This window comes from Budorcas taxicolor, chromosome 5 (genome assembly GCF_023091745.1).
Source record: "Budorcas taxicolor isolate Tak-1 chromosome 5, Takin1.1, whole genome shotgun sequence".
In the NCBI taxonomy this organism is placed as follows: Eukaryota; Metazoa; Chordata; class Mammalia; order Artiodactyla; family Bovidae; genus Budorcas; species Budorcas taxicolor.
The window spans coordinates 152977406-153001188 of record NC_068914.1 but is presented as its reverse complement, the minus strand read 5'-3'; the positions used below and the strand labels follow the sequence as shown (position 1 = coordinate 153001188).

Genomic DNA, 23783 nt, shown 5'->3' with positions numbered 1-23783 from the left:
AGGGGATCAATCCCAAGCTAGGTTTCCTTGCCCACTTCCCTTCTCCCAGCTGGAAGGCCCCCCAGGAGGGATTCTTGAGGAAGGCAGGGCTTGATGAATGCCTTGATGGAAAGAGACATCAGGGTCCAATGTAGACTTGGCTTCTTAAGATGTGGGGCTGCTCTTTGCAATGTCTGGGTTCTAGTTCTAGCCTCTCCACCTTCGCCACTGGACTTCATGGTGACTCAGTTTCCCCTGTCTCTGCAGTTGTCGCAACCAGCTGTGTGCAGAATCAGGAAACGGAAGACTCCCGAGGCAGCAACGTGACACCAGGTGCCACTGTCCTGGCATCTGGGAAACTTCCAGGTCCCCACCCTGTTCCAGCCTTGCCTTTGGCCCAGACCATACTGGCCTGGACTTGATCACTTCCCCAGCTGTTCTGAAGGGACTTGAGGGCAAGTCCTGGCTTGTACCTCTGTCCTTCCCAGTTTTGCCTGAGTCTGAGCCCCCAGCTCCTGCTTAAGGAGGGTTCAGTCCATGTGGACTGTAGCAGCAGCTGCTGTGGAGACAACTGGGCCACATGATCAGGCCATCTGAACTCTGGGCCTCCCCTCTGGGCTTCAGACTCCCCTCCAGCCAAACCCAAGAGCTTTTGCAGGAAGGGCACCTGGCTCTTCTGTGTCCAGCCTGGGTGGCACTGCCATACTTTTTAGCTGGGTAAGGGGTGTATTTTAGGATATAATTAAGCCTGAGCACACTCAGATCATCAACAATCATATAAAGGTTTGAAGCCCTTGTAGGTGGAGCATAAGCTGTTCCTTTGAAGGATGTTGTCATCAGAGACTTTCAGACACAGAGGTTTCAATCAGTGAATGTTGAGATCATAGTTTTAGAACTGCATATGTGGGACTGCAGAGGTCACCAGCCAGTGACTTGCTGAGTGTCCTCCTGACGAGGGCCTGCGTGTTGTCTGGCTCACGCCGAATTCAGGGGCTGAACAACGTGCCACAGTCACAGGAGCTCAACAAACAGTTGACTTGAATGGCAAGTGAAGACATTGCATCAATGGACATTTATCTCCAGCCCAGAGACAGCAGGAACAGAGTTTACTGGTATAGACAGAGCTGACTAGCTGGGCTCAGCCTCTCACTAGCAGGGTGACCTGAACTGAGGCAGTTCACCTTCCTGAGCCTTTGCTCACTTGAGAATAATAGTAGCATCTACCTGATAGGGTGTTGTGTTAAATAAATTGATATGTAAAATGCTTAAGACCGTGCCTGACTTTGTTTATTATTCAGCCTGCAAAGTCAGGAATGGAAAGATCGTTTAACCCCCATTCCTGCCTTAGTTGCCCCCTTGCCCTCTGTATCGTGCTACAGGGGGACAATGGCACTTATTGTCAGATACTCTAGCACCTTCTGCAGTGAGGTTGGGATCATGGGGTTTTATAGGTGAGTAGACCCAGGCTCCTGGCCCACGTCCCTGGGCGGCTAAATGGTAGAAGCCAAGTTAGGAAGCAAATCCGACAGGCTCCAAAACAGCCACGTGCTCTCTTGCTGCGCCAGATGGCACTGCCTGGAGACTCCAGAAATGCTGGTCCCTGCCGGCCCCCGCCTCCCGCCTTAATCCCCGTGGCTGCTTCAGGAGGCCCAGCAGCTTCAGTGCAGATTGTCTGCAAAAACCTGCAACGGCATGGGAAGCGCCCACTGCTGAAGCTCCAGCAGGATGTGGGCAGGGAGGCCAGTGGCTGGCGTCAAGGTGGTGGTAGCAGGGGTCAGCGGTGGGGCCGCAGAACCGAGCAAAAACATCCCCTTTTAGACACTTGACAAAGTGTTTGTGGCCGGATTGGTGCTGCCCTCCAGGTGGAGGCTTCTGCCCGAAGCAGCTAGGCGGAAGGGAGTCATTTCTGTGGCTCCGAAAATGTCCTCAAGCCAAAAGGACTTCCCAGGAAATCCTGGGTGGAGCTGGGGCAGGGACACACCACAGTCCCTACAGCCCTGGAGAGCATGTGTCCTCAACCCTGGCCCTGGGGGACAGCACCTGCCGGGGGGTGAGGAGGGTGGTGATGTGCAGTCAGTGTGGTCACTTCCCAGGACTGCTGGTCACACTTGGGCCCTAACATGTGCCCGCAGGCACTGGATAAGCTCCCCAAGCCTCAAGTTTCTTACTTTTACGGGGCTGGAGGGAGGGGCTGCTTGCTCCAGGCCTTGTGCAGCACCAGGTTAGGCCAGCTCCCCTCTTATCTACCTTGCTGGCCTGGAACCCTGCCAGGAGGCCTGTGGAGGATGGGGGCAGGGGCATCAGGGAACAGCAGAGACAGGCTCTCTGGGTGAGTGGCGGCCTCTGTCTCTCTTGGCTGCTATGAAGGGAAGAGCAGTGTCCTGTGCTTGCTCTTAGGAAAGCAGCTGCCTCCAGCGGCACAAACAGAAGTGGAAGTGTGGCTTCGAGGCCTGGGAAGTCCCACTGCTCCTGGGGTGGAGGTGGGGGTCACCCTTGAGGAGGCAGAGAACACTTCCTGTGTCCCTCTCTCCCAGCCCGAGGGCTCCGGAGGCTCTGGACCTGTCTAGATTGACACCCCGTATTTGGAAATGATGCAACAGGTGGTGGAGGCAAAGGGTCCTCTCTTCTGATTAGAGCACCCCTGCTGGCCCCTCAGACAGATGCAGGCTTGTGGAGCACCTCCCGTCCACCTCCAGCTTCTGGTGGCCATGCTCCTGGCTCAGGGGTCTGAGGACGGGGCTGTTCAGGAGGCACGTGGCAGGACGGACAGGCAGACAGCTGGATGGGTAGACTGGATCAAGGGTGGTCTAAGAAGACTGAACAGATCTTCTTGCCCCTGTGGTCACTGCAAGTTGACAGCCGGGGGGCCCTTTGGCCCAAGGATTCTTCAGAGGGGCCTTACAGCTCACTGGGTCCCTCCCACCTTTTCAAACAAGTAAACTGAAGGCCAGAGAAGGAAGCACCTTCTTCAAAGTCACACAGCCCGCCAGAGCTCCCAGGCTCCCAGCTGGCAGTCATGCTGGCGCCCAGGCCCACAACCCTTCCATGGCCTGTGGAACACATGCTCCGAGAGGGAGTTTCTAGGACCCTAGGGGCATGCTACAGGGAGCACGGTTTTGTCTCATGTAAAAGAATAACATGCTTCTTAAAGAACATTCCAAGGAGAGATTCTTTCTGAGGCATCATTTAAGTGTTTAGGCAGAATCCAGCCCAGAGAGTAGGGAGGTGAACAGGAAGGAAGCCAGGAGCCTGAGATCAGGGTGTCTGCAGGCCCAGATGTGGGATGGTGGTCACACCAGGCGGATCTGACAGGAGGCTCCTGATTGTGAGGAGCTGGAGATGCCGACTCAGAGGCCTTGCTCCCTCTCCTATGCCCTCGACAGCACGCCCTCCCCGTTGAGAAGCCCTTGCCCTGCGCGTCCAGTGTTGGCTGGCACAGAGAAGAGCCGTCATTTGCTGGATGGAAAAGAGCACACAGGCTGGACTGGCCTCCAGCCCTTCCCAACAGTATGTAAGGGACAGTGTTCAGCGCCCAAATTCAGACTTGGGAAACACTGGGTTAGACAAAAGTGAAAACTCGCATCTTCAAAGCATAACTCCCATCATATTCTAGGAAAGAGAAGTGGCGGGCAGGCTTCCCCAGATGCCTGTGAGCAGAGGGCAGAGGGCACACAGAGCCGGCTCCCTGCCACAGGCAGGCCTGCAGGGGGATGCCTTTCAATGGCTCTGCTGCATGTTGGTTGGCTCCCTCAGCTGCCAGTCTCTAAGCCACGCCCCAGGCCGGGACCCCAGCCTCCCAGTGAAGAGAAACACCCGGAAAACCCAGGGGGAGTGTGCTGTCCCCGGGAATGGCAGGGGGCCCCTGCAGAAAGAGGCTGCGGTTGGTGGCGCCTGCGCCCTGGGAGCTGCCTCTGGAGAGAGGGAGAAGCTGAGGCAGGGGCCTCGGGCGGCGCTGCACTGCAGCTGTGCTTTCAGGGCTGAGCGCAGCAAGAGGAAGTTGTGAGTGGCCAGGGGCCTCCCCTTCAGTGTCTGCAGCAGCTGGGGCTCCTGGCAGGCCCAAGCAGCCACTCGCTTCCAGCTGGGATGGCGCTGGGCCCCCCACAGCCCTGCGGGTCCTCTCTGGTGACTCAGCAGTGGCCACAGCCCCCGAGCAGGGCCTCTTCCGGTGCTGGGATCTGAGGCGAGGAGGGGAACCGTGGCCTGATTTCCCAGGAGAGGTAGAGGAGTCTGTGGGGCAGCCCCTGGGGACCTCGCACGCCTGGATCCTTCCTGACTCCCTCTCTCAGAAGGGCCACAAGAGCAGCTGGTCCAGGAAAAAGGACGTTTTATTTCCATAAATACTCCTGCTCTCACTCACGCACCGACCCCACTTCTGCCCATGGATAGATGGGTGAACAAAGCCCAATGAATGAAAGAGACACGCAAGAACTCCAGTGTAGGACCTCCCTTGGCCAGGAGCCCAGGAGCCCTCAGCTGGGGCCACCGCCTGGGGCATTACCTTTGGGCCAGCAGTCACATGACCCCCATAGTCCCCCCACCCAGAGGCCTGACAGCAAAGGGGCCAGGCAGCTAGAGTGAGATCCCCAGGAGGAGTGGGGGACAGGTGGGGGGTCTCCCCACACTGGCCCCCTGAGACGGTGACCACAGGGCCACTCAGAGAGAAAAGCTAAGAGAATCAAACCACAAACCCGAGAGTGCAAAGGGCTGGGGGTGTGGGCGTCACCCCCACAGTCACCCGGTTCCTATGGAGGAGGCCTGAGCTGGTCCCGGCTCCAGCACAGCCCCGAGTTATGGCTGGGCCTTCCCATAAGGCATAAGAGACAGGCAGGGAGGACCCCTCCCCAGGCTGGGGTCTGGAGTAGGCCTCAGGCCCTGGCCCTTGCCCGACAGCCGTGCTTCTCCCCTACGACCGCAAGTCCTTCCGGGGCTGTGTGGGCCCTCCCTGCTCCAGGCTCCCACCTGTGATGACAGTCCCCACCAGTGCAAACCCAGGCCCAGCCTCCTGCCGGGTTTGGCTCCGCAGGGGAGAGGGCAAGGATGGCGGGGGCTGCAGGGGTGAGGGGAGAAGCACCAGACCCAGGGGAATATGGCTGTGGGAACACACCCAGGCCGCCATGGCCTCCACCTAGGCTTGGCAGCAGCCAGTGCCACGGCCCCTCCTCTCCCCAGCCTTCTCAGTTCTAGAGGCTCCCCCAGGTCTCTGGTGGGGGGAACTGGTCCACATCCCCCATCTCGTTGTAGGTCTGGTCACCCATGGTGAAGAGGAGCTTGTAGCGGAGGCGAACCTTCTCCTAAAGCAGAGATGGTGAAGGCAGAGGGTCAGAGCGGGAGAAGAGGCTGCCCCCACCCCACGGCCATGCCCTGTCACAGCCGGGCCCCTCACTCACCTTCTGGGGGTTGGCAAGGAGCAGGACCTGTGTGATGGCTGAGGGGTGGACGATGGGGTTAAATGCTGGCAGCTCCGTGCCTGAGGGTGGCTGAAGCTTCACCTTCATGACCTGTGGAAGGTCAGAGGGCAGATTGGAGACAGCCAGCCCTGGCTTCTTGTCCCCAGTCCCTCAGGAACAAAGCCAGCCTCCTGTCCGCTCCACCCTGAGGGCCCCAGGGCCCTGCCTTTGGGTTCCCTTCTACCCCGACTCCCTGAGAGAAACAGAGGCCCTACCCCCTGCCCCAGAGAGCTGACTCCACATCCAGCCCCAAATCACCCTGCTTTGAGGAGAGAGCCACACCCACGTCACCTTGGGGACAGCTGACTGGAAAACGATGTTGCGAATGGGCTGGGGGGAGGTGCTCAGCATGGAAACCACCACCACCAGCACGTCGGAGCGCCCAGGCAGCGGGTCTCGCGCGAAGTGGAAGAGGACCCGGAAGCCATGCTGGTCATACACGGTCACCGGCAAGATGCTGCCTGCCAGAGGAGACGGGGAGAGGTTGATGGGGGCAGGGGGCGGAGGCAGGGTGCCAAGCCTGAGCCCAAGCACATCCGATCAGCCCCTCACACCCGGCTGACCCCAGGTGCTCGCTGCTCTGCTGAGAAAGAATGAAAAGACCCAGACCCAGCGTGCTGCCTTGACCCTGGGCAGCAGTGCAGTCAGGGGTATAGTCTGGGGCCAAGATGGGCAGGTGGACTTCTAGCGTGATGGTGGAGGCAGGACGCCCACCCTGGAACTGAGTTCTAGTCGGGCTCACGCAGTGCTGTGTGGCCGCTCCTGGCATGCTGGAGTAGAAGGGCTGTGCAGGAGCTGTGGGCACGCTCTCGTTGTGTGACCCAGGTACAGTCACTCTGTTTCTCTGAGTGCAGGGTCCGCCAGGCCAAGACAGTGGCACCACTAACCAGCTCCCAAGGACTGCCCTTGTCATCGAGATGGACAGCGCTGAGAAGCCTGGCCAGCCTTCCTCTGTCTGGGTCATAGTCTGGTGCTGTAAGTGGCCCCTCTTTTGCTCCTGGGCAGAAGCACAGGCTCGGACCTGGGTCTTTATCCCTGTGGTCTTGGGGAGACCCCCCCTGCAGACCTCCGTGTCCTGGCCCTGCCCTTCCCGGGGAGCGATGCAGGGGCCACCCATGAGAAGTCCCCTGGAGCCACCCTGGAGTTTATTTATTCTTTTGGCCATGCTGCATGGCTGGTGGGGTCTTAGATCAAACCTGGGTCCTTGGTAGTCAAAGTGCCAAGCCCTAACCACTGGACTGCCAAGGAATTCCCCATCCTAGAGTTTCGAATGCAGTTCTGTGACACTCCAGGACCGGTGAGGAAACTGACTCCTAGGAAGGGGAAGCGTCTTACCCAGAGCCCCCACCGAGTTGGGCAGGGCTGGGAGGGGAGCCCATCTTCCCACCTGCTGCCCCCGATCTAGCTCCCAACAGCACAAGGTAGCGGGAGGAGGGATGCGCAGGCAGGGAGCTGCCCCAGCCGGGCCGGCCGCTGCCCTGCCGCTGCCCTACTCACTGGGTTTGATGGACTCCAGAGGCACAGTGATGTTGGCCAGCGAGAGCTCGGTGGGCGTGGGCTGCTGCGGAGGCCCGGGGGGCTCAGGGGACACGGTGTGGAGCAGGCCGGTGGCACTGGAGCTGGGCAAGCTGCAGCTGCTTTTATTCTGCAGGTCCCGGAGTGTGAGCCGGGGGGCTGGCTGCTGCTTCTCCCTTATTGGGGGGATGGTGCATTGAGAGGTGAATCTCCAGGGCCCAGAAGATGAGGGGCACAGGAGTGGCTGGGGTCCTCGTGGTCCCTGACGGCTGGCTCAGACACCTCATCTCTCTGGCCTTGGCCTCCTCGTCTTGGAGCAGGCACCTCGTGCTCCCCCACCCATTTGGGTTCAGCGCCCTCCTTCCTGGCAGCTCTCTGGGTCTTTCTTAGGGGCCAGCAGGCCTGGGGGAGGGTGTGTGGGTGGGGCATGGACCCATCTCTCATACGCTCCATGCCCTGCTGGATGGGCCCTGCGTCTGCCCTGGTTACTGCTGTGTCCCTCGAGCCCTGGGCAGCACTTGGCATGCGGTGGTGTTCTGGCCATGCCATTCACTGAGCAAACCAGCACCGGGCCTCTTTCTGCTGGGCCCGGGGCAGAGGAGGGTCTGGGCAGGGCGGACCCTCACCACCGCACTTGCTGGGACTCCGGGGGCAGCGACTGCTGCAGGAGGGTCTTCCCCAAGAGGTCGAGGTCATCCAGACCACTGCTCGCGGGTGGGGGTGTCTGCGCTGGGGGCCGACTGTCCACACTGGGGGCCGGAGTCAGGGCTGGGGCTTCCGTGCCATCGGACGACTGTCAGGTGTACAAAGGGTGCAGGGGGTGAGGCTGCGCTGAAAGGTGTCGGGCACCTGGTGCTGCCCTGGGGCCCCCTCCCCTCCTGGCAGGTGGTATCTGGGGAAGCGGCAGCAGAGGTGCAGACGACATCCCCGCGGGCCTGAGCCCCTGACTCCAAGGCCACTGGTGGCCAAGTCTGATCTGGGGTTCCACTCGAGAAAACATCCCATTTCAAGAACCTCAAAGTCACAAGAAAGGAACGGGGAGCCCCCAGCTCAACCCAAGGCTGAGACCCCAGGGAAAAGTGCTGAAAGTGAGGAGAGGCCTGCCCACCTCCCTCCATCCAAGGATGGGTGCTCCCCACCCCCACCACCCCTGCCGTGGGCCCTCCTGCCCACCTCTCCCGTCCCTGCCTCCTCAGGCTGCCTGTCTCAGGTGCCCTGCCCCACCCCTACCTGGAAGCTGTTCCACCCAGCACCATCCAAGCCAGAGAGGGGTGTGGGGTCGCTGAGGCCTACAAGGAAGTGAGACAGAGGTAAAGGAGCTGGGTTTGTGAGCAGAGGCAAGAGAGCTGGGGGGACTCTGTGTCAGGCCAGGGTTTCCTGGCTTCCACCCTCCCCCTGCGCCCCCTCATCCAAGAGGCTCAGCGCAAAGGCGACAACCCCCCTCCCCATCTCAGTGGAGAGAAGCAGAAACTGAAGATCCCAAGGGCCTATTCCCTGGCCCAAACACGCTTCCTCTCTTGCTGCTCAGAGGCCAATTCAACCACTAAGGGCAGGGTTGAGGTCGCCTTTGTTTGACAGTGGGCAGGTGGGAGCTGGCGCGGGGGGTGGGAGACACTATGTGAGGGCTGTTTTCTCACAGATCCAGGCGGCAGGAGTCAGCATCCTGTGCCCACCCAATGACTGACTCGACAGATACCCTCTGAGCATCAGAAGGGCGCTGGGCCCAGGCCTGACCTAGACTCTGAGCAACCCTGGGCTGGGCCGCAGGGGCCCTGAGCACAGCATGCGGATGATGGCCAGGGCAGACATGAAAGGCCTTGTCTGCCCGGACATGTGCCGAAAGCTTGGCTGACGGGGGCAAAGAGGGCAGTGGTCCCTCTGGAAGGACCTGCTCATTGCCTGCTCATCAGTAGAGGGGGGTAGGTCACCAGGCAGTCTGACCTCTGTCTTGTTTGTAGCAAAGCCTGAATAAGAGTGAGGCCTGGCATGCTGCAGTCCAAGGGCAGTCACAGAGTTGGACACGACCGGGCTGACGTGCTACCTGACGGGCAGAGGTGAGGGAGGCTGCAACTGCGGGGCCTCCTCGTCTGGGCATGCCTGAGACCAAGGCCCACAGTGGAGACTATCAGCTCCCACACCCGAGGCAGGCACTACAGACACGGGCCTCAATCCTCAGGCGATCTTCAAAGGTGGGTGTGGGCTTCTCACGCCTCCCTTAGGGATGAGGAAGCAGGTGCTCAGAGGGGTTAAGCAACCTGCCCACGGTCACACCACTGGAAACCCCAGAGTCTGGACGTGAGCAGAGCAAGGCCCGAAGACTGGCGTTCAGACACAGCTCTGCCACTCAGCTGTGACCTCAGGCTGGTGACAACCTTCCTGCGCCTCCGGAGACAACAGCAGCATCTGCCTCTGAGGACTGCTGTCGCTAATGAATCGGACAATTCAGACGCAGAGGCGCCGGGCGCCCTCCCGGGCAGGCGGGAAGCCTGCGCTGCCCGCCCCACCCCCACCCCGCGCCCTTCCTGCCACAGAGAACCGCTCAGGAGGAGCCCCCTTTGTGGTCCCAGGCTTCCTCCACTGCCCTGAGCTGGGGGAGCTGGGCGGCTGCTGCCCTGCCACGTCGGGTTCTGGTTCCCACATTTTCTTCACTTTGAGCAGCAAGCAGAGGAAGCTGGAGGCTCAGGGCTCTGCTGAAGTGACGGGGTGGGGGGGGGTGGACAGGAAGTGCGGAGCACACAGCCTTTCACAGGGAGGTGGCTTCTCCGCAGCCGCTGGCTGGGGGTGGGGTGGGGGCTGGGCTCACATGCCCGCTGCCAGGTCAGGTAGCTGCTGCCCAGCGTGGGCTCGGTTCTCTCGGAGTCTCCCCCGGCTCCAAAGGCAAAGGGGGCAGGTGGTGGGATTCCAATGCAGGCCTCAGGACGCACTGTGGTCAGAGCCTCCCAGGGAAGGAGTGCTGGCTGACCGGCCTGCAGAGGGGACCCCGACCTGGTCTGCTGTCCCCCTCGTCCCCCTCCGCACTCCAAGTCCTCGCTTCCCTGTCCTGGCTGATGGCCGAGTCAGAGCAGCAGAGAGGCTCCCGGGGAGGCTTCAGAATCGGAGGGTCTTGCCCAAAGCCCATGGCCCTTTGGGCAAGTGGCTCAGCTTTTGGAGCCTGGCTCTGGCATCTGTAAACCAGGGGTGCTGGCCTCACTGTGTCCTGGGCTGAGGGGAGTGGGGCTAAGATAGCAGCATGGTGTGTCAGGGGTGCCCCCGCTGGGACCCCAGCCCTCTGTCGCTTCTTGGAGTCTGTCAGGTATGGGTTTTACCTCAGAACCAACTCGGGAGAACTCAGTCTGACTAGGCTTCCAAGTCACTTTCCTAACGTATCCTCTGAGGCGCCTGTGACAGGGAAAGGTTTCCTGTGACAGAGCCCGACCACCTACCTCAATTTTGCCATAACTTCAGGGCCACCGTGAGGAGGTGGCTGCTAGGCTCTGGTGCTTTGACGCTCTCAGATGCGGTGGTTGCCCCTGGAAGCTGGGAACTCGAAAACTGTGTGCCCGGCTGCGTGCCCTGCTCTGCCCCAGGGTGAGCCCGTTTCCCCGCCAGGCTCAGGAGCCCCAACCCATCCCGTAGTGACTGCAGGCCTGGTCTGGGACCAGCGGGAGTCACAGAGCTCAGCTTCCCTGGAGCTTCTGGTGCTCAGAGCCTAGAGCTCCCCTCCTCTTCCTCTCAGGGGCAAGGAGATTACTGATTTTTGCCTGGGTAGCTCCCCAATTCTAGGCTCTAACCTGCTGTAGCGAAGTCCCTTTGTTTTCCCTTAGGCCACCAGAGCCTAGGTGTGGCTGGCTTATCAGAGGTGGGGCCAGCCTCACCCTTGACAGTAGGACCTGGCAGGATCTCCTTGTTTTCTCTGGGCCTCAGCCTCCTCAGCTATGAAATGGGCCTGATGCCCATCCCCCATCCTCCAGAGGACTCACAGGAGGAGGAGGAACAGGCTGACCTGACCACACTCTGAAAGCTGCCTTATGTGCCAGGGGTGTCACCCCCACCTGCAGCTGAGCCTCCGGGCCCGGCCCCAGCCCCTTCCTCACCCAGAGACATGAGCTCATCATCAAGCAGGGAAACCGAGGTGCTGGGCTGCTCCGGGCTGGCCTGGTCGCCAGGGCGGGTGGGCACAGCTGGGTAGGTGGTGCCTGTCGGAGGGAGATCCAGGCCTGAGAGGTCCAAAAGGGCCGAGGTGCTCCCTGGGGTGGGAAAGGAGAGTCAGGCCAGCCCTGGGTGGAGAACACGCAGAGTCCCTGGGGTTGGGGAGCAGCAAGCTCCCCACCTGGCCACATCACCCTTGGCTGGGATCTGCTTGCCAGGCCCCTTCTTTGGCACGTGGTGTCCCTTCTGCACAGAACGTACTTCCTGCTTCCCTCATACTTGGCGGATTGCCTCTCGTCCTTTAAGGCCCCTCTTAGACTCCGCTCTTTCCGGGTAGTGTCCCCCCAGCCTCTCCCAACAGGGCCCATTCTAGCCTCCCCTGGCTGTCGCTTTACCCGGAGTGGAGCTGAGCTGTAATGTTTATGTGTCAAGCCCTCCCTGTGCACTTCTGATAATTAAACTAAGCCTTGGGATGTCATCCAGGCCCGTACAACAGGCGTCAGATTTGTCAAATGAAAGGGAGGCCCTCTTTCTCCAGCCTGTCCTTGCCAGACCCTCAGCCCCCTCCCCTCCACCCCGCATCCAGACTTCCTCCCCTGCAGCTGCAGGCTTGGCACAGACTCCTCCCCCAGCTCACCCAGTGGGGGGCTCCCCCATCTTAAGGGGCCACTGAGCTCTGGGACCAGTGCCCCACCCTGGATTCTGGCCGATGGGCCCTCCCAGTTCTCCCGCCACCTCCTCACCGGGGATGGAGGCGGCGGTGGCGTCGCCGTTGACCTCCTCGCCCCGCACCAGCTGCTTGTACAGGTTGATGACCTGGGTAAGGTTGTCGTTGGCTTGCAGGATCTCCGCTGGAACAGGCAGGAGGGGAGGGGCTGGGCTGAAGGACTGTGGGGGCCTCTGGTGGGGAGGGGTGCCCCACATGCATCCCAGGCCTCGTGGGAGGGGCGGGGCTTGGGGGCAGCCCTTCCTGACTCCTTTGCCTCAGGCACTTCGTGGCCCTCATCCAGTTCCCTGGCTGCCCCTGCCAGCCCCTCAACACAGATGCGGGCCCTGGCCTCCAGGCCCACACACTGGCCCTGCTGTCTGGAGACCCTGGATCTCCACAGGGCTTCACTCTTTCCTGCTTTCCAGTCTTTACGCACGTCACCTCAGGGAGGCCCTCCCTCACCCCAGCCCCACACCCCAGGTCCTTCCCTGCGCTCCTCCATGCCCCTTACCGCCGCCCAACAGACTGCCAGGCCCACAGCCCCAGTTCCTTGTCTCCTCTCAGGGGGAAGAGCTCCTGGGGGATTTGGCTCTATTTACTTTGGTCACTGCCATAGCCCCGGGCCTAGAACAGTGTCTCCACAAACCAGGTCCTCCGGGGCCAGGGCTGAGGGGGAGCTGAGGGGCGAGCCTCCTGGGTGCACCAGGAACTTGGCACGTGGGAGGCGCTCAAGGAACTCCACGAATGGAGGCTGAGATGATACCTAGACCACTGCCGGGGAGGCGTGGCTCGTGTGGTGACATAGAACAAGGATGAGACCCTTACGTGTGGCCACGGGGCCCAGCTCTGGAGGCGCTCAGGCCTGAGGGACTTGCTCGTGGTTTCAAGCTCACCCTTACCAGGAGGCAGCGTCTGGAGGGAGCGCCTCTGGTCCTCCCTGGCCCTGCCACCACTCTGCTCCCTGATCTGGACAGGCCACTTCCCTCCCTGAACCCCAGCTGTGAAAAAGGAACAATTCCCCCTCCTGTGCAGCTTACAGGCAGTAAATGAGATGTCTGCCAAGGAGGGGCTTGGCCCATAGTCTCTCAGGGTCAGCCCCTCAGCTTCACTTCCTTCTTCCTCAAAGTGGAGAAACCCAAGATCACTGCTGGAGAAGGGGGGGCCCCTAGTGGTAGCTCCTTCTAACTGCAGCTCACCTAAGGCCTCGTCATTGTCCTCCGTGTCACTGGCCAGTCGGAAAAGGGTGGGCCGCATGCGCTCACAGCGCTGGTACAATTCCTGGGGGCAGCAGGTCGAGCAGGTCAGGGCCGGCGGGGGCACTGGGGTGGGGGTGGGGAGCCAGGTGGGGGCGGGCGCACCTTCATGAGGTCCTCGCTGCTCCGGGCCGCCGCGCCGCCCTGGCTGTGGTTCATCACCATCTCAGTCAGCAGCTTCACGTTGTTGTTCACCTCCTCGATGGCGCTTGCCCGCTTCGAGATCTTCTCCATTCGCTTCTGGTCCTGGGGAGGCATTGGCAAACAGCCCCGGAGAGCCCAGGTCAGGCCCGGACCTGAGCCAGGATGCTGCCCCCCACCACCCTGGAGGGCGCCCGCTGGGTGTGGGATCAGCCCCTGCAAAGAGCCCCTCGGGCCCCAGACAGGGCACTCTGGTCCAAGAAGCCCTTGGCCAACCCTGTGTTCACTTTTCCTCTCCTCTCGCCAACACCCTAGACGCACAAGCTCAGCAGAATCTGCAGGGGTGGCCCAGGAATCTGTGAGTCCAGCACATTTGCCAGGTGATGCTGGAGGCCTGGGGCCTAGATCCACACCTGTGGCTCTCCACGACCCTCCCGCTCCTTGTGTCTGTCCCTTGAAAGGAAGTGCCTGTACTTGAGAGGGAAAGGGAACCTGAGTGGTCACCAACAGAGAAACTAGAGCCGGGACCCCGTGAGGTGTCTGTCAGTGTGCGGCAAGTGGCGGGGAGCTCACGGCCTTAAAAGGCTGCTGCAGAAGGGACCCTGCTATCCTGCACCTGCTCTGCTCACCCCGCACGTTACTCCCTTGTGGAATGAAAGGCGGGCTTGTGCTGTGCTGTCTGACACAGTCGCCCTCCTTGAAAGGGGCTGCCCTGACTTTCTCTGGGTTGTCAGAGCACACAGCTTACCCTAAAATAGCCCAGAACGTCTGCCTCTGTGTATCTGGACTGCATACTTTTAATGACTTACCCTTATCAATAAAAAAGATTTCAGCATGCCCCCCAACACAGGTATACGTCCTTATGAAATACACGTATATTCTTCCTTCCCTGTATACATACTCTATCTTCAGTACAGTAAGAGCTAATTTCCTTCTAACTTTTATAGAAGAGGTAGTCAGTCTCACAGAAGCCAGCGCAGGTCAGCTCGGGTGCTGGGAAATGCTTTCTTCTGCGCTTACTGACCCTGGCTCTGCCCACAGGGTCCCCTGACTCGGTCAGCCCTTTCTGTGCTGTCACAGCCCTTTAGCTGGGTCACCGCAGAGTTCCACACATACACACAGCTCCCCTCGGTGGCCCAGCTCAACATCCCCTCCCGCCACCTCCCTGAGCCCTGGGCTCAGCTATCACCTCCTGCACCATCTCCTTGATGAGTTTGTTGGCTGCTCGGAGGTCCTCGGGGTGGGAGCTCTTCAGCAGGCGGGCCAGCATCTGTGGAGACAGAGGGACACGCTGGGACGGCACTCTCTGGGCCTGGGGTCCTGTGCTGGCTCCTTTTCCTGGAGGCGGGACATGAATAAGTCACTAAGCTCTCCATCGTGTGGCAAGGATCTACTCAGAGTGGGGACGTCCCTGGCTGTCCAGGGATTAAGACTCCACTCTTCCGCTGCATGGGGTGTGGGTTCGATCCCTGGTCAGGGAGCTAAGATGCCACATGCCGAGAGGCTGATGAAATAAAATAAATGAATCCTATTTTTTTTTTAAAGAATCTACTGACATCTTAATCTTATGTGGCAGCCATGAACAAGTGACACACTGCAAATAAGTGCTTTCCACAGTGCCCAGCAGAAATAGGTTCTCCACAAATGGTGTGAAAAATTACATTAATATTGCTAGAGAATTCTTCTGGAAGGAAGTACAGGAAACTCAACAGCAGTTATCCTCTGGGACTAGACTGGGTAGAGAAGAGCTTTTTTTTATCTTACCTCTGGGCTGTTTTAAGTTCTTGCCCATGAGCACATGCTTCTTTAACAAAAAGCTAGCAATATTACTGCTGAGAGAGTCACAGACATAAAGATAGGCAACTTGCTGATCAAGCTATGAAATGCCCTCAGACCAACCCCCCGGCCACCAGGCTCAGGCCTGTGTGTACCAAGTGACGGCACCGCGCTGGCAGCATCAGCACGTGTAAGGGCTTAACACCTGGTGCCTGCACTCGCCACGCAGCCGCGCTCACTGTGAGCCTCCGATCCAGGGACAGCACCGCCAGGGGCTGGGATCCACTGACCCTCAAGGGGCCTGGGGTCCTCCTCTGGCCCTCCCTGAAGCTTCACCTTGGATTTCTCCTCATCTTCAAAGATCACATTCTTTGGCCGTGGTGGAGGAACAGGAAAGGTGGCGTCATCTGGCAGCTTGGGGTCGGCCTTCACGATCCCTGCAGCAGAGGGTGGTGGGGAGACTGTCTCGGGGCTGGGGTGGGACGGGGTATGGGGGGCAGGCAAGGGTAGGAGGGAGCGTGGAGGACAGGCTTTCTCCAGCGCTCTGGTGCTGCCTTTGAGGGCTCAAGGCTTGCTCCTGAACCACCATGCCAAATAGCAGCCGACAGAGGGCGTAGTTAGGAGCCTCTATTTTGAGACCATTCCATGGGGGGCCACTCTCTGAAGGGAAGGCTGACTCAAACCCATGTTCCCTCCAGCCCATCTGGCCTCAGGCAGAGCCATAAAGACCACTGACTCTGCGGTCTTGAGCAGTTAAAGGGCACACCCGTGATCTTGCTGCCAGGGCCCTGAAGCCGCTGGAGCCTCAGGGCAGAGCAGAGGGGGCGGTCACCCCCACCTCTGGGGCCTCACCCTGCTTCTTCAGCATCTGGTAGGCCTCTGCAATCTTCACCTCCTCGGGGAGGCCAACCGTCCAGCTGTAGAGAAGCTCCAGGATCTTGTTCTTCACCTTGTCTGATGTCCGAGAACCTAGGTACTTCAGGGATGGAGGGGAGAGGAGGCTTTGCATTGGCTGGCCTCACTCACTGCAGCCCCAACCCCAGCCCAAACCTGGCTGCCTCCCCAGGACTCCCTCTGAAACCTCAGCCTGCAGGACCCTCATGTCCCACCCGACCAGCCTGGCAGAGCTCCAGGCCCTGCCGCTCCCAAGCTGAGCCGGCCCTGGGCGTCCCAGTCCCCCACCTGTTCAGTAAGGTGACAGCAGCGGGACCACACTGGGGATGCAGAGCTGAAAGGCCCAGAGCCCAGCATCTACTCACAGTCGGCTCATGGAAGCCCTAACCTTGTGACCTCAGGAAGGAGGAGCCACCAGGCTCCTGGCTGACCAGGGAAGGAGCAGGCGTGAGACCGTTTGGCCCCAGGCCCCATTCAGTTTCCCAGCAGTACACTCGGCTGAGGGAACTAGCTTTCACACTGATCTACTCCTGAGAACAGCTGCTGGGTCATTCAGCTGCTCGGGCCAAGGGATGGGCCTGAGTGAGGACGGGCGAAAGGGGTGGGCTCTCACCTACCCAACAAGGGGCTCCAAACCTGTTCGTGCCCTACGGGAGGACTCTGGGGCCTCAGATCCGAGGCCTCAGGAGGCCACTCTTGTAAGTGGGGACAGGGAGACCCTCCACTACACACCTAGGTGGGGCACCAGGGCACCCCGCCCTGGTGCCCAGACCTGCCATGGCTAGGTCTGCAGGGAGAGAGCGCAGACCTGAGCAGCCCACACTGGGGAAGCTGTCTTTCATTGCGGTCATTCCTCCCTAAGTGCCGAGCTGCTCCAGTCAGCCAGCCACCGGGCAGCCTGGAACATTCCTCCTAGAAGCCCAGCTGTCCTGAATTCAGCTATGTGAAGACCCTCGAGAAAGGGTCTGTGTTTGTGCCAGGTCAGGAGGAGGGCAGTCACCTTCCTCCTTCGATCTGGGATCCTCACTGCTCAACCCCCCCATGGCAGCACAGGTCTGAGCATGTGGCAGAGACACCCACCTTGGGAGACACAACCTTGATGAGCTCGTTGAGGAAGCGGAACTTGCCCACCTCGTCGTGGAACCTTTTGCCGCAGCTCTTCATGCATGTTTCCAGCACCTGGGGGGGAAGGTGTGAGGTACGGGGGCCCCTGGGTGGGTCAGGGGAGGCAGCCTCTCTCCTACACCTCAGCCAGGGCCCAGAAGTCCAGAGACCAGCCGTGAGAAGGGAGAAAATGATTTGAGAAAAAAAAGGGATTCTGAGGTTCAGAGACCCCTGAGATTGATCACCACCCCTGGAAGACAGGGCTGGGCCACTCTGAGAGCCTGGTGACACCCAACTCACATCACTAACTTAGTCCCTTCATGGCCTGGCCACATCTGAGTACCACTTGCAAATTATTTTCTTACTATTTTCCTTACGTTTTTTGGAAACGTAAATAGGCACCATCAACCTCAGCCTTATCCTAAGCCATACATACGTGAAATCAGAGAACTAACATGTGAGGAGAGGAAAAAAACACCGAAACCCTAACATGTTAAAACAAACACCAAACTATTAACAGGGTGCCTGGTGTTGCCGTGTCTGGAGGCCATCGACAGGCTGGCCTTGTCAGGCCCCACAATGCATCCAGGAGCTCTATAAACACGAAGATTCCTGGATGCACACACTGCAGGTGTGCTGGTCAGCAGGTCTGGAGTGGGGCCCTGAGTCAGCCTCCAGAAGATCTGAGGGACAGCTGGAGCTGGGAATCCCCAGACCAGATGACCGAGGGCTTCCTTCCTGCAAGAGGTCTACCTGTGCAGGGTCTGGGATGGGAGGCCAGCCAGCTGGTTCACTGGTTGCCATGGGGTGCTCAAAGGCTGGCACACACCCTTATTCTAGGCCATCTTGGCACAATTCCCTTGGGCTCTAAGGAGGAGCCTGACGGGACCCAAAAAACCTCAGTCTCCCCCCCACCCCACCCCTGGTGCCATCCACATGGTCAGGGGACAGATGGCACTGTTTCTCCTTCTCCTCACCGTCAGGGCCTGGACTGCCTCCCACTCCTGCGGGGACTGGATCTTGTGGGCCAACAGCCGGGTGGCAAGTGGAGGCCTGGGGGAGAGGAAGAGCAAAGAGCCAGACTAGTCACAGAGCCCCAGGCACCGTGAGAGTGCCGCCACTCTTCCCCCGAGACCTGAAGTCTGCAGAGGCTCCTGCAGGGCACGTGCAAAGGCCCAGCTCCCTCTTCGGACTGACTGGGGGCAGAGACTCTGGCACAACAGGGCAGGTCCTGGCAGGGTGCACAGGGCGGCAGCCTCTGAAAGGCACAAGCTCAGCTCCTTGGCTGGCTGTACTGAGAACTATGACTCGCGTACCCTTGGGTGGCTATAGAGACAAGTACCGAAACAGGGGCCCAGCCAGGGCGCAGAACGCGGCAATGTGCCCAGAACATTCTGCTGGGAGAATGGTGACATCACCTACCAGATCCTAACACAGACATGCCCACGGTCTACAGGGGCCCAGCCAGGGAGCAGAACGCGACAATGTGCCCAGAACATTCTGCTGGGAGAATGGTGACATCACCTACCAGATCCTAACTGTCACCAGTGACAGCAACAGCTAACACATACTGAGTGCTCCATGTGCAAGGCAACTCACCTCCATTTTCCTGCCTAAGCTCCTAAGAGCCCCCTGAGGCAGGCAGCACTATCACGCCCACTTTACAGTTGCAGAGATGGAGAGTCAGAGGCATCCAGTACTCGCCCAGGCCACCCCCTAACTGAAGGGATGGGATCGGGCCCGAGCAGCTGGTCTGGGGACCACGCACGTCATGGTCCACACGGCATCCTGAGCGGAGCGCCTGCACTTATGAGGGGTGCAGCGGAGGTGAAGCATGCTGGGCTGCGCTCCTCGAACTTCAGCACCACCTGGGAGCCCACTAACAACGTCCCCCTCAAGCTCCCTGCCGAGTGGTCTAGTCCAAGCCTGGACGCACCACCAATGGACAGTTTTGACAAGTACACCGTGTGGGTTTCATGCAGGCAGTTCAGGCTCTGCCTTGAGCAGAGGGTACCCCAACTGGGGAGCATGCAGTTCTCTGGCAGGTCCTCCCCAAACAAGCCTGGGCACGAGTCAGGGAGCCTTGAGCCTCATCAGGTCTGTGAGATCTTAGGGCAACTGCTGAGTTCCCTGAGCCTCAGTTTCTTCACCTGTAAAATGGGTCCAGTAAGGCCTACCTCAGAGGGTGGTAGAGAGTGCCTGCTGCTCATTAAGAATGCAAACTGGGTCTCAACCCACCCTCATCTCTGCCCAAGGCCAGGTCTGGAGGGTGCATGGCAGGTGCTGAGCACATGAGCAAAGGACAGGGAAGTCACCTACCCCTCAAAGTCCTCGTTGAGCTGCTCACAGAAGCCGTTGATGCTGGCCCAGTTCAGCTCCTTGTTCAGGGGGTTTGTGGCTCTGTCTGGAGGAGAACAGAGGGCTAGTGCAACCTGGCAAAAGGATACCCCTGCCTCTTTCAGTTCCTGCCCTGGGGTACCTCTGAGCACACGGAAAGGCCTATCCTTGACTCCCTAACCCAATGGCCCTAAGCACCCAGCACTGACGTCCAGCAGGTCACAGCACAGAGGACCTGCTGGCCTCTGGCATCCCCTCGCAGCTTCTCCGCAAAGGGCCCCACGTCGAGGGAGAGTGCTCAGGGCCTGTTCCCTTACTGTCACTTCTGCTGTAAGCCTCTCCGCCTATCCAACCACACCTCCTCTGATTCTGCTCCTAAAATGTCCCCGTAATTCTCACGGAATTCACTCTCAGAGGAGATCTAGAGGTATGGGAAAAACAGCCACGGTTCCAAACACAAGGAGCTTCGCAGCTGGGAAGTGGGCCAAGGGCAGCTAGGTTCTTAGTACAAGGTGACAGAGGGAGGCAAAAGGGTCATGGGAACTGGGAACCAGGGGAAGGGACTCAGGGGAGGCTGCCCGGAAGGGGCAGCACAAGAGGGAGTACCAGGCTGGGGATAACATGGCTTGGAACAGCTCAAGGGCTGCATGTGAGAAAAGCTGTGGATAACAGCGCAGGGCAAGGCATGGAGGGGCGTGGTGAGGAGCACAGCTCAGGTATGCCTCCTCCTTATCCAAGGTCATGCCTGCCCGGGGGCAGCACTGCCGGGGCAGCGTGCGCCTGTGTCCCCCCAGACCTGACCCTCGCTGCAGGCCCAAGTCTGCTACTGCGTCGCGTCCCATCGGTCTCCCCCAGTAAACGAGTGAATGGACACGGGCTCGGTGGCAGGCTGGCAGGGAGAGGTTCCGGGGCAATTCACATCCAGAGTGGGTAGTGGGTAGGAAAGGGCCAACAGGAAGGGGTGGTAAACAAGGCCAGACAGAACCGCCTGACCACCCCCCCGCCAGTGTTGGTCAAACAACAATTAAAGATAAACAAGATCCTACTGTAGAGCACAGGAAAGGACATTCAATATCCTGGGATAAACCATAATGAAAAGGAATATAAAAAAGAATGTATGTATGTGTAGAACTGAGTCACTGTGCCGAACAGCAGAAATGATCACAACACTGTAAATCAGCTATCCTTCAATAAAAGGAAAAAACACACACACAAAAAAAACCTGTTAAGTCAGTCAGAACGTTCCCGAACCTCCATTTCCCCATTTGTAAAGTTGCGGCAAAATAAGGAATGATTTGGGATGACAACATACTCTACCCGGGGGAGCGGTGGGGGCAGCCAGAGCTGGATCTCTGTCACTTCCCAGCCTATCCCGGTCAGTTCCACCCCAGCCTGAGGACTGAGCGGGGGCTGTGGAGGGAACAGCCCAGGAGGTGGGACACAGGAGCTGTGGCCAGGGGCAGGTTGGGGACTCGGCGTGTGGCGCCTGCCTATTTGGGGTCCTGTGCTGTGGCGGGAGGCCTGGTGCCCTAGGGTCTCAGAGCCTGGCAACCAATCATTCAATTCATATTTATTCAATAAATATTTTGAGTGTGGGGCTGTGGCAGTGAACAAAACCCCCATCCTCCTGGAACTCAACGGCTCAGCATAGGAAACACTGACTGCTCAGACAAGCCACCACACAGGGTGCTGTACACTGCTGCAGAGTGCTGTTAAGAAAAACAGAGCATTAAAAAAAAAAAAAAAAGGAAAAGAAACTCAGAGCAGAGAGACGGTACAGACAGCATATGTGTGTTTGTGGGGGTTGCTGCTCTCTGGGATGGCCCTCAGAGGTCCAGCTGAGCGGAGACCTGAATGAAGCATTTTCCCTGTGCACACGTCTCTGTTCTTGGAGCCCTGCAGAGCCCTGCAGTCCCTGGGAGAAACGAAGCCCCTGCTGACCACTCAGGAATGCCAGAAATAGCTGCCCTCCCCCCACCCCCCCAGCCATCAACTCTGCCTCCCAGTCCTGCAACACGGACAGAGCCTGGGTAACATCAGTCTGCAGTTAGAAAGATAGCATGGGGCATGGGGCTGCATATTGCCTACTCAGTGACACCCAGCTGGGGGAACCTAAAACAGGAAGTCTCTTAAAGTGTCAAGAGACACGTGAGTCTGAGTGAGTTCCAGAGTCTGCTCCTAAGTCAGAAGCCAGGGAGGATGAAGCAGTGGCATCACGGGACATCTTCTCTGTATCTGGTTCAGAGCAAGGGCCTCTGGGTCCAAGGAGATCTGACCAACCTGTCTGGGCCTGGCCCTCAACTCCCAGCCCTCTTAGCTCTACCTGGGGGGAGCACTTCCCCCATCAGGCCTCAGCGCAGAACACCCAGGGAAGGCGGTGTTTCACAACAGGACGTGACTCCACTTTGTCACTTTACAGTGGTGACAATGTCATATTTTACCCAACAAAAGCTACTCTTCACCCCCAATCACTGCAAGGAAAGAGCTTACAATTTTGCCAGGGTACCAACAGGAAGAAAAAGAGAAAACACCCTCAGCTCCAATCAGAGTTCAGCCTCCTGCTGAGACGAAACTCCCTGGCCTCTCAGAGAACGTCCACTGTTGCTAACCCTGACACAATTCTGTATCACCCATGGCTCAAGGCCTGCCTCTGGTCAGATCTGTCAGTCAGGGCCCTGCCCATCCCCCACCCCCAAGTGATGGTGGAGACCTGACACTTGTGGCATTCCAGAACTGACTCGATCGCCGCTGAGTGCTTCCTTTCCATGCCCTCCCCCTCCACTGGCCAGACTGACTGTGAAACATCCCTGGAGATGGTGCGGTTCTGAGACCAACCTCCAGATTCAACGCTGCACAAGACTGGCTTAAAAGGGGTTGTCCATAATCCCAAATCACCCTGGGTGGCTCCCTGGTGTGCCTGGGACCAAAGTGCTGAGCTGAGGGTGGACCCAGAGGCTTCCCTGCAGCCCTGGTGCAGACGTGAGTGGAAAGGAAGAGCTGTCACTAGGCCAGGGAGAAGCAAGCCGTGCTCTGAGAAGCCGAGTCCAGAGTGGGTTATGAGAGGCGAGGGTCTTCTGCAGTGTGAGACAGGGAGGTCAGATGGACCATGGGGGGGCCAGCACTCAGAAGCCGAAGGAGAGGGAAGCTGGGTCTGAGGTGACACAGGGAGGGATGCACGGGCCTTTGGAGGAAACTCGGTGAGAGGCAGAAAAAGAGTTTGTGGTGGGGGTGCAGAAATCTGAGGGACTGGACTGAGGGTAGTGATACAGTACTTGAAATTACTTCTGGAGTTTGAGACGGGACCCTCCCAAGCCTGTGGAGTTCAGGGGTTTCTATGTGGCCAGAACTTGGGGGCGTTCCATGAGTTAATGGGTCCTGCCTTCCTGGGTGGGAAAACAGCCGAATATGAGTTGCAAGCTCAAGGAACAGACAGGAGGGAGTCCCATCAGGCACCGCCAGAAAGTGGAGGATTCGGGGCTTTAATGGGAACAGGGTCCCTCCCTCCTGGGTGTGTGGTGCAGCCCTCGGGGACGCTAGCCGAGCGTCCAGGGAATGACTTGGGTGTCCGCTCCGCGGATAACTCTGGGCCCGAGGAGGTTGTAGGCTGCGCTCTCCATCCCGGGCGTTCTGGGCACCGAGCTGGGGGCAGCTCACTCGGCCCCGGGGGTCGAGGCCCAGGAATCGGAAGGATGGGAGGCACTTGCTCCCACTGCGGGTCCATGCAGCTGGTGAGGGTTTCCCTCCTTCACCCCAGGGTCTGAGGTACGGGTTTTGGGACACCGCCCCTTACCGGGCCGGGGGCGGAGCGTGAGGAGGGGGCGCCCTGTACCCCGCCCCCGTCGGGAAGGGGACCGCCTAATGCCCCCGGTTCCGGTTCCGGTCCGGCCCGCGCCCCTCCCGGACACTCACTGATTCGCGCCTCCAGAGTCTCCGGCTCCATCGCGGGCTCCATCGGCCACAGGCCCCCAGCCTCGGCACCGCCCCCCGCCCCCCGCCGCTCTCGCGGGACCTCCTTGGCACCGCCCTCCGCCGATTAAAGGGGCAACGTCCGTCCCGACAAGCTGGAGCGGCGCGCAAGAGCATTCGGCACCATAGAGATGAAGGCGGGCTTTCCTAGAGCGTCACCTGTTCTCCCAACCCCTCCAAGCGGCGTCAACGTCGCGAGAGCGACTCGCCTCCTGCCTTGTTCAGAGCGCTCGGGAACGAGAGAAAGCCGAGGTACTCGGGACTGAGGGCTGCACCATGGAAACCCTGCGGGACGCTCTAAATCGCTGTGCGTCACGGAGATGCCTATGACCGCTTCCGGAAGAACGTTCGGGGGCCATGTTTCTGAGGGGCTCTGAGGTCACTTCCGGATCCCTGAGCGGATATTCCGCTTAGCTGCAAAAGTGGGGAAGGGGTCCTTAAAAGGGCAATGGCAGCTTGGCCGCTGTGAAAATGACGTTTGAGTGCTTACAGTGTTCCAAGCACTGTTTTTACGTACTGTTTAATGATTTGCTA

At 59.3% G+C, this 23783-nt stretch overlaps 1 protein-coding gene across 1 annotated transcript; it reads right to left on the bottom strand.

The window, feature by feature from the left end:
* Positions 1 to 4286: 4286 nt before the first annotated feature.
* GGA1 (golgi associated, gamma adaptin ear containing, ARF binding protein 1) lies at positions 4287 to 23549 on the bottom strand. The gene is made up of 17 exons (XM_052639946.1): positions 23193 to 23549; positions 19266 to 19350; positions 17924 to 17999; positions 16923 to 17021; positions 15801 to 15924; positions 15285 to 15385; positions 14362 to 14442; positions 13137 to 13277; positions 12975 to 13056; positions 11813 to 11920; positions 11015 to 11167; positions 8172 to 8230; positions 7568 to 7734; positions 6924 to 7117; positions 5718 to 5887; positions 5367 to 5477; positions 4287 to 5270 (listed from the first exon to the last, which is right to left on the bottom strand). Exons 1-17 carry the CDS (start codon positions 23233 to 23235, stop codon positions 5160 to 5162), a joined length of 1905 nt encoding a protein of 634 aa, XP_052495906.1. The 5' UTR covers positions 23236 to 23549; the 3' UTR covers positions 4287 to 5159.
* Between the last annotated feature and the right edge of the window lie 234 nt (positions 23550 to 23783).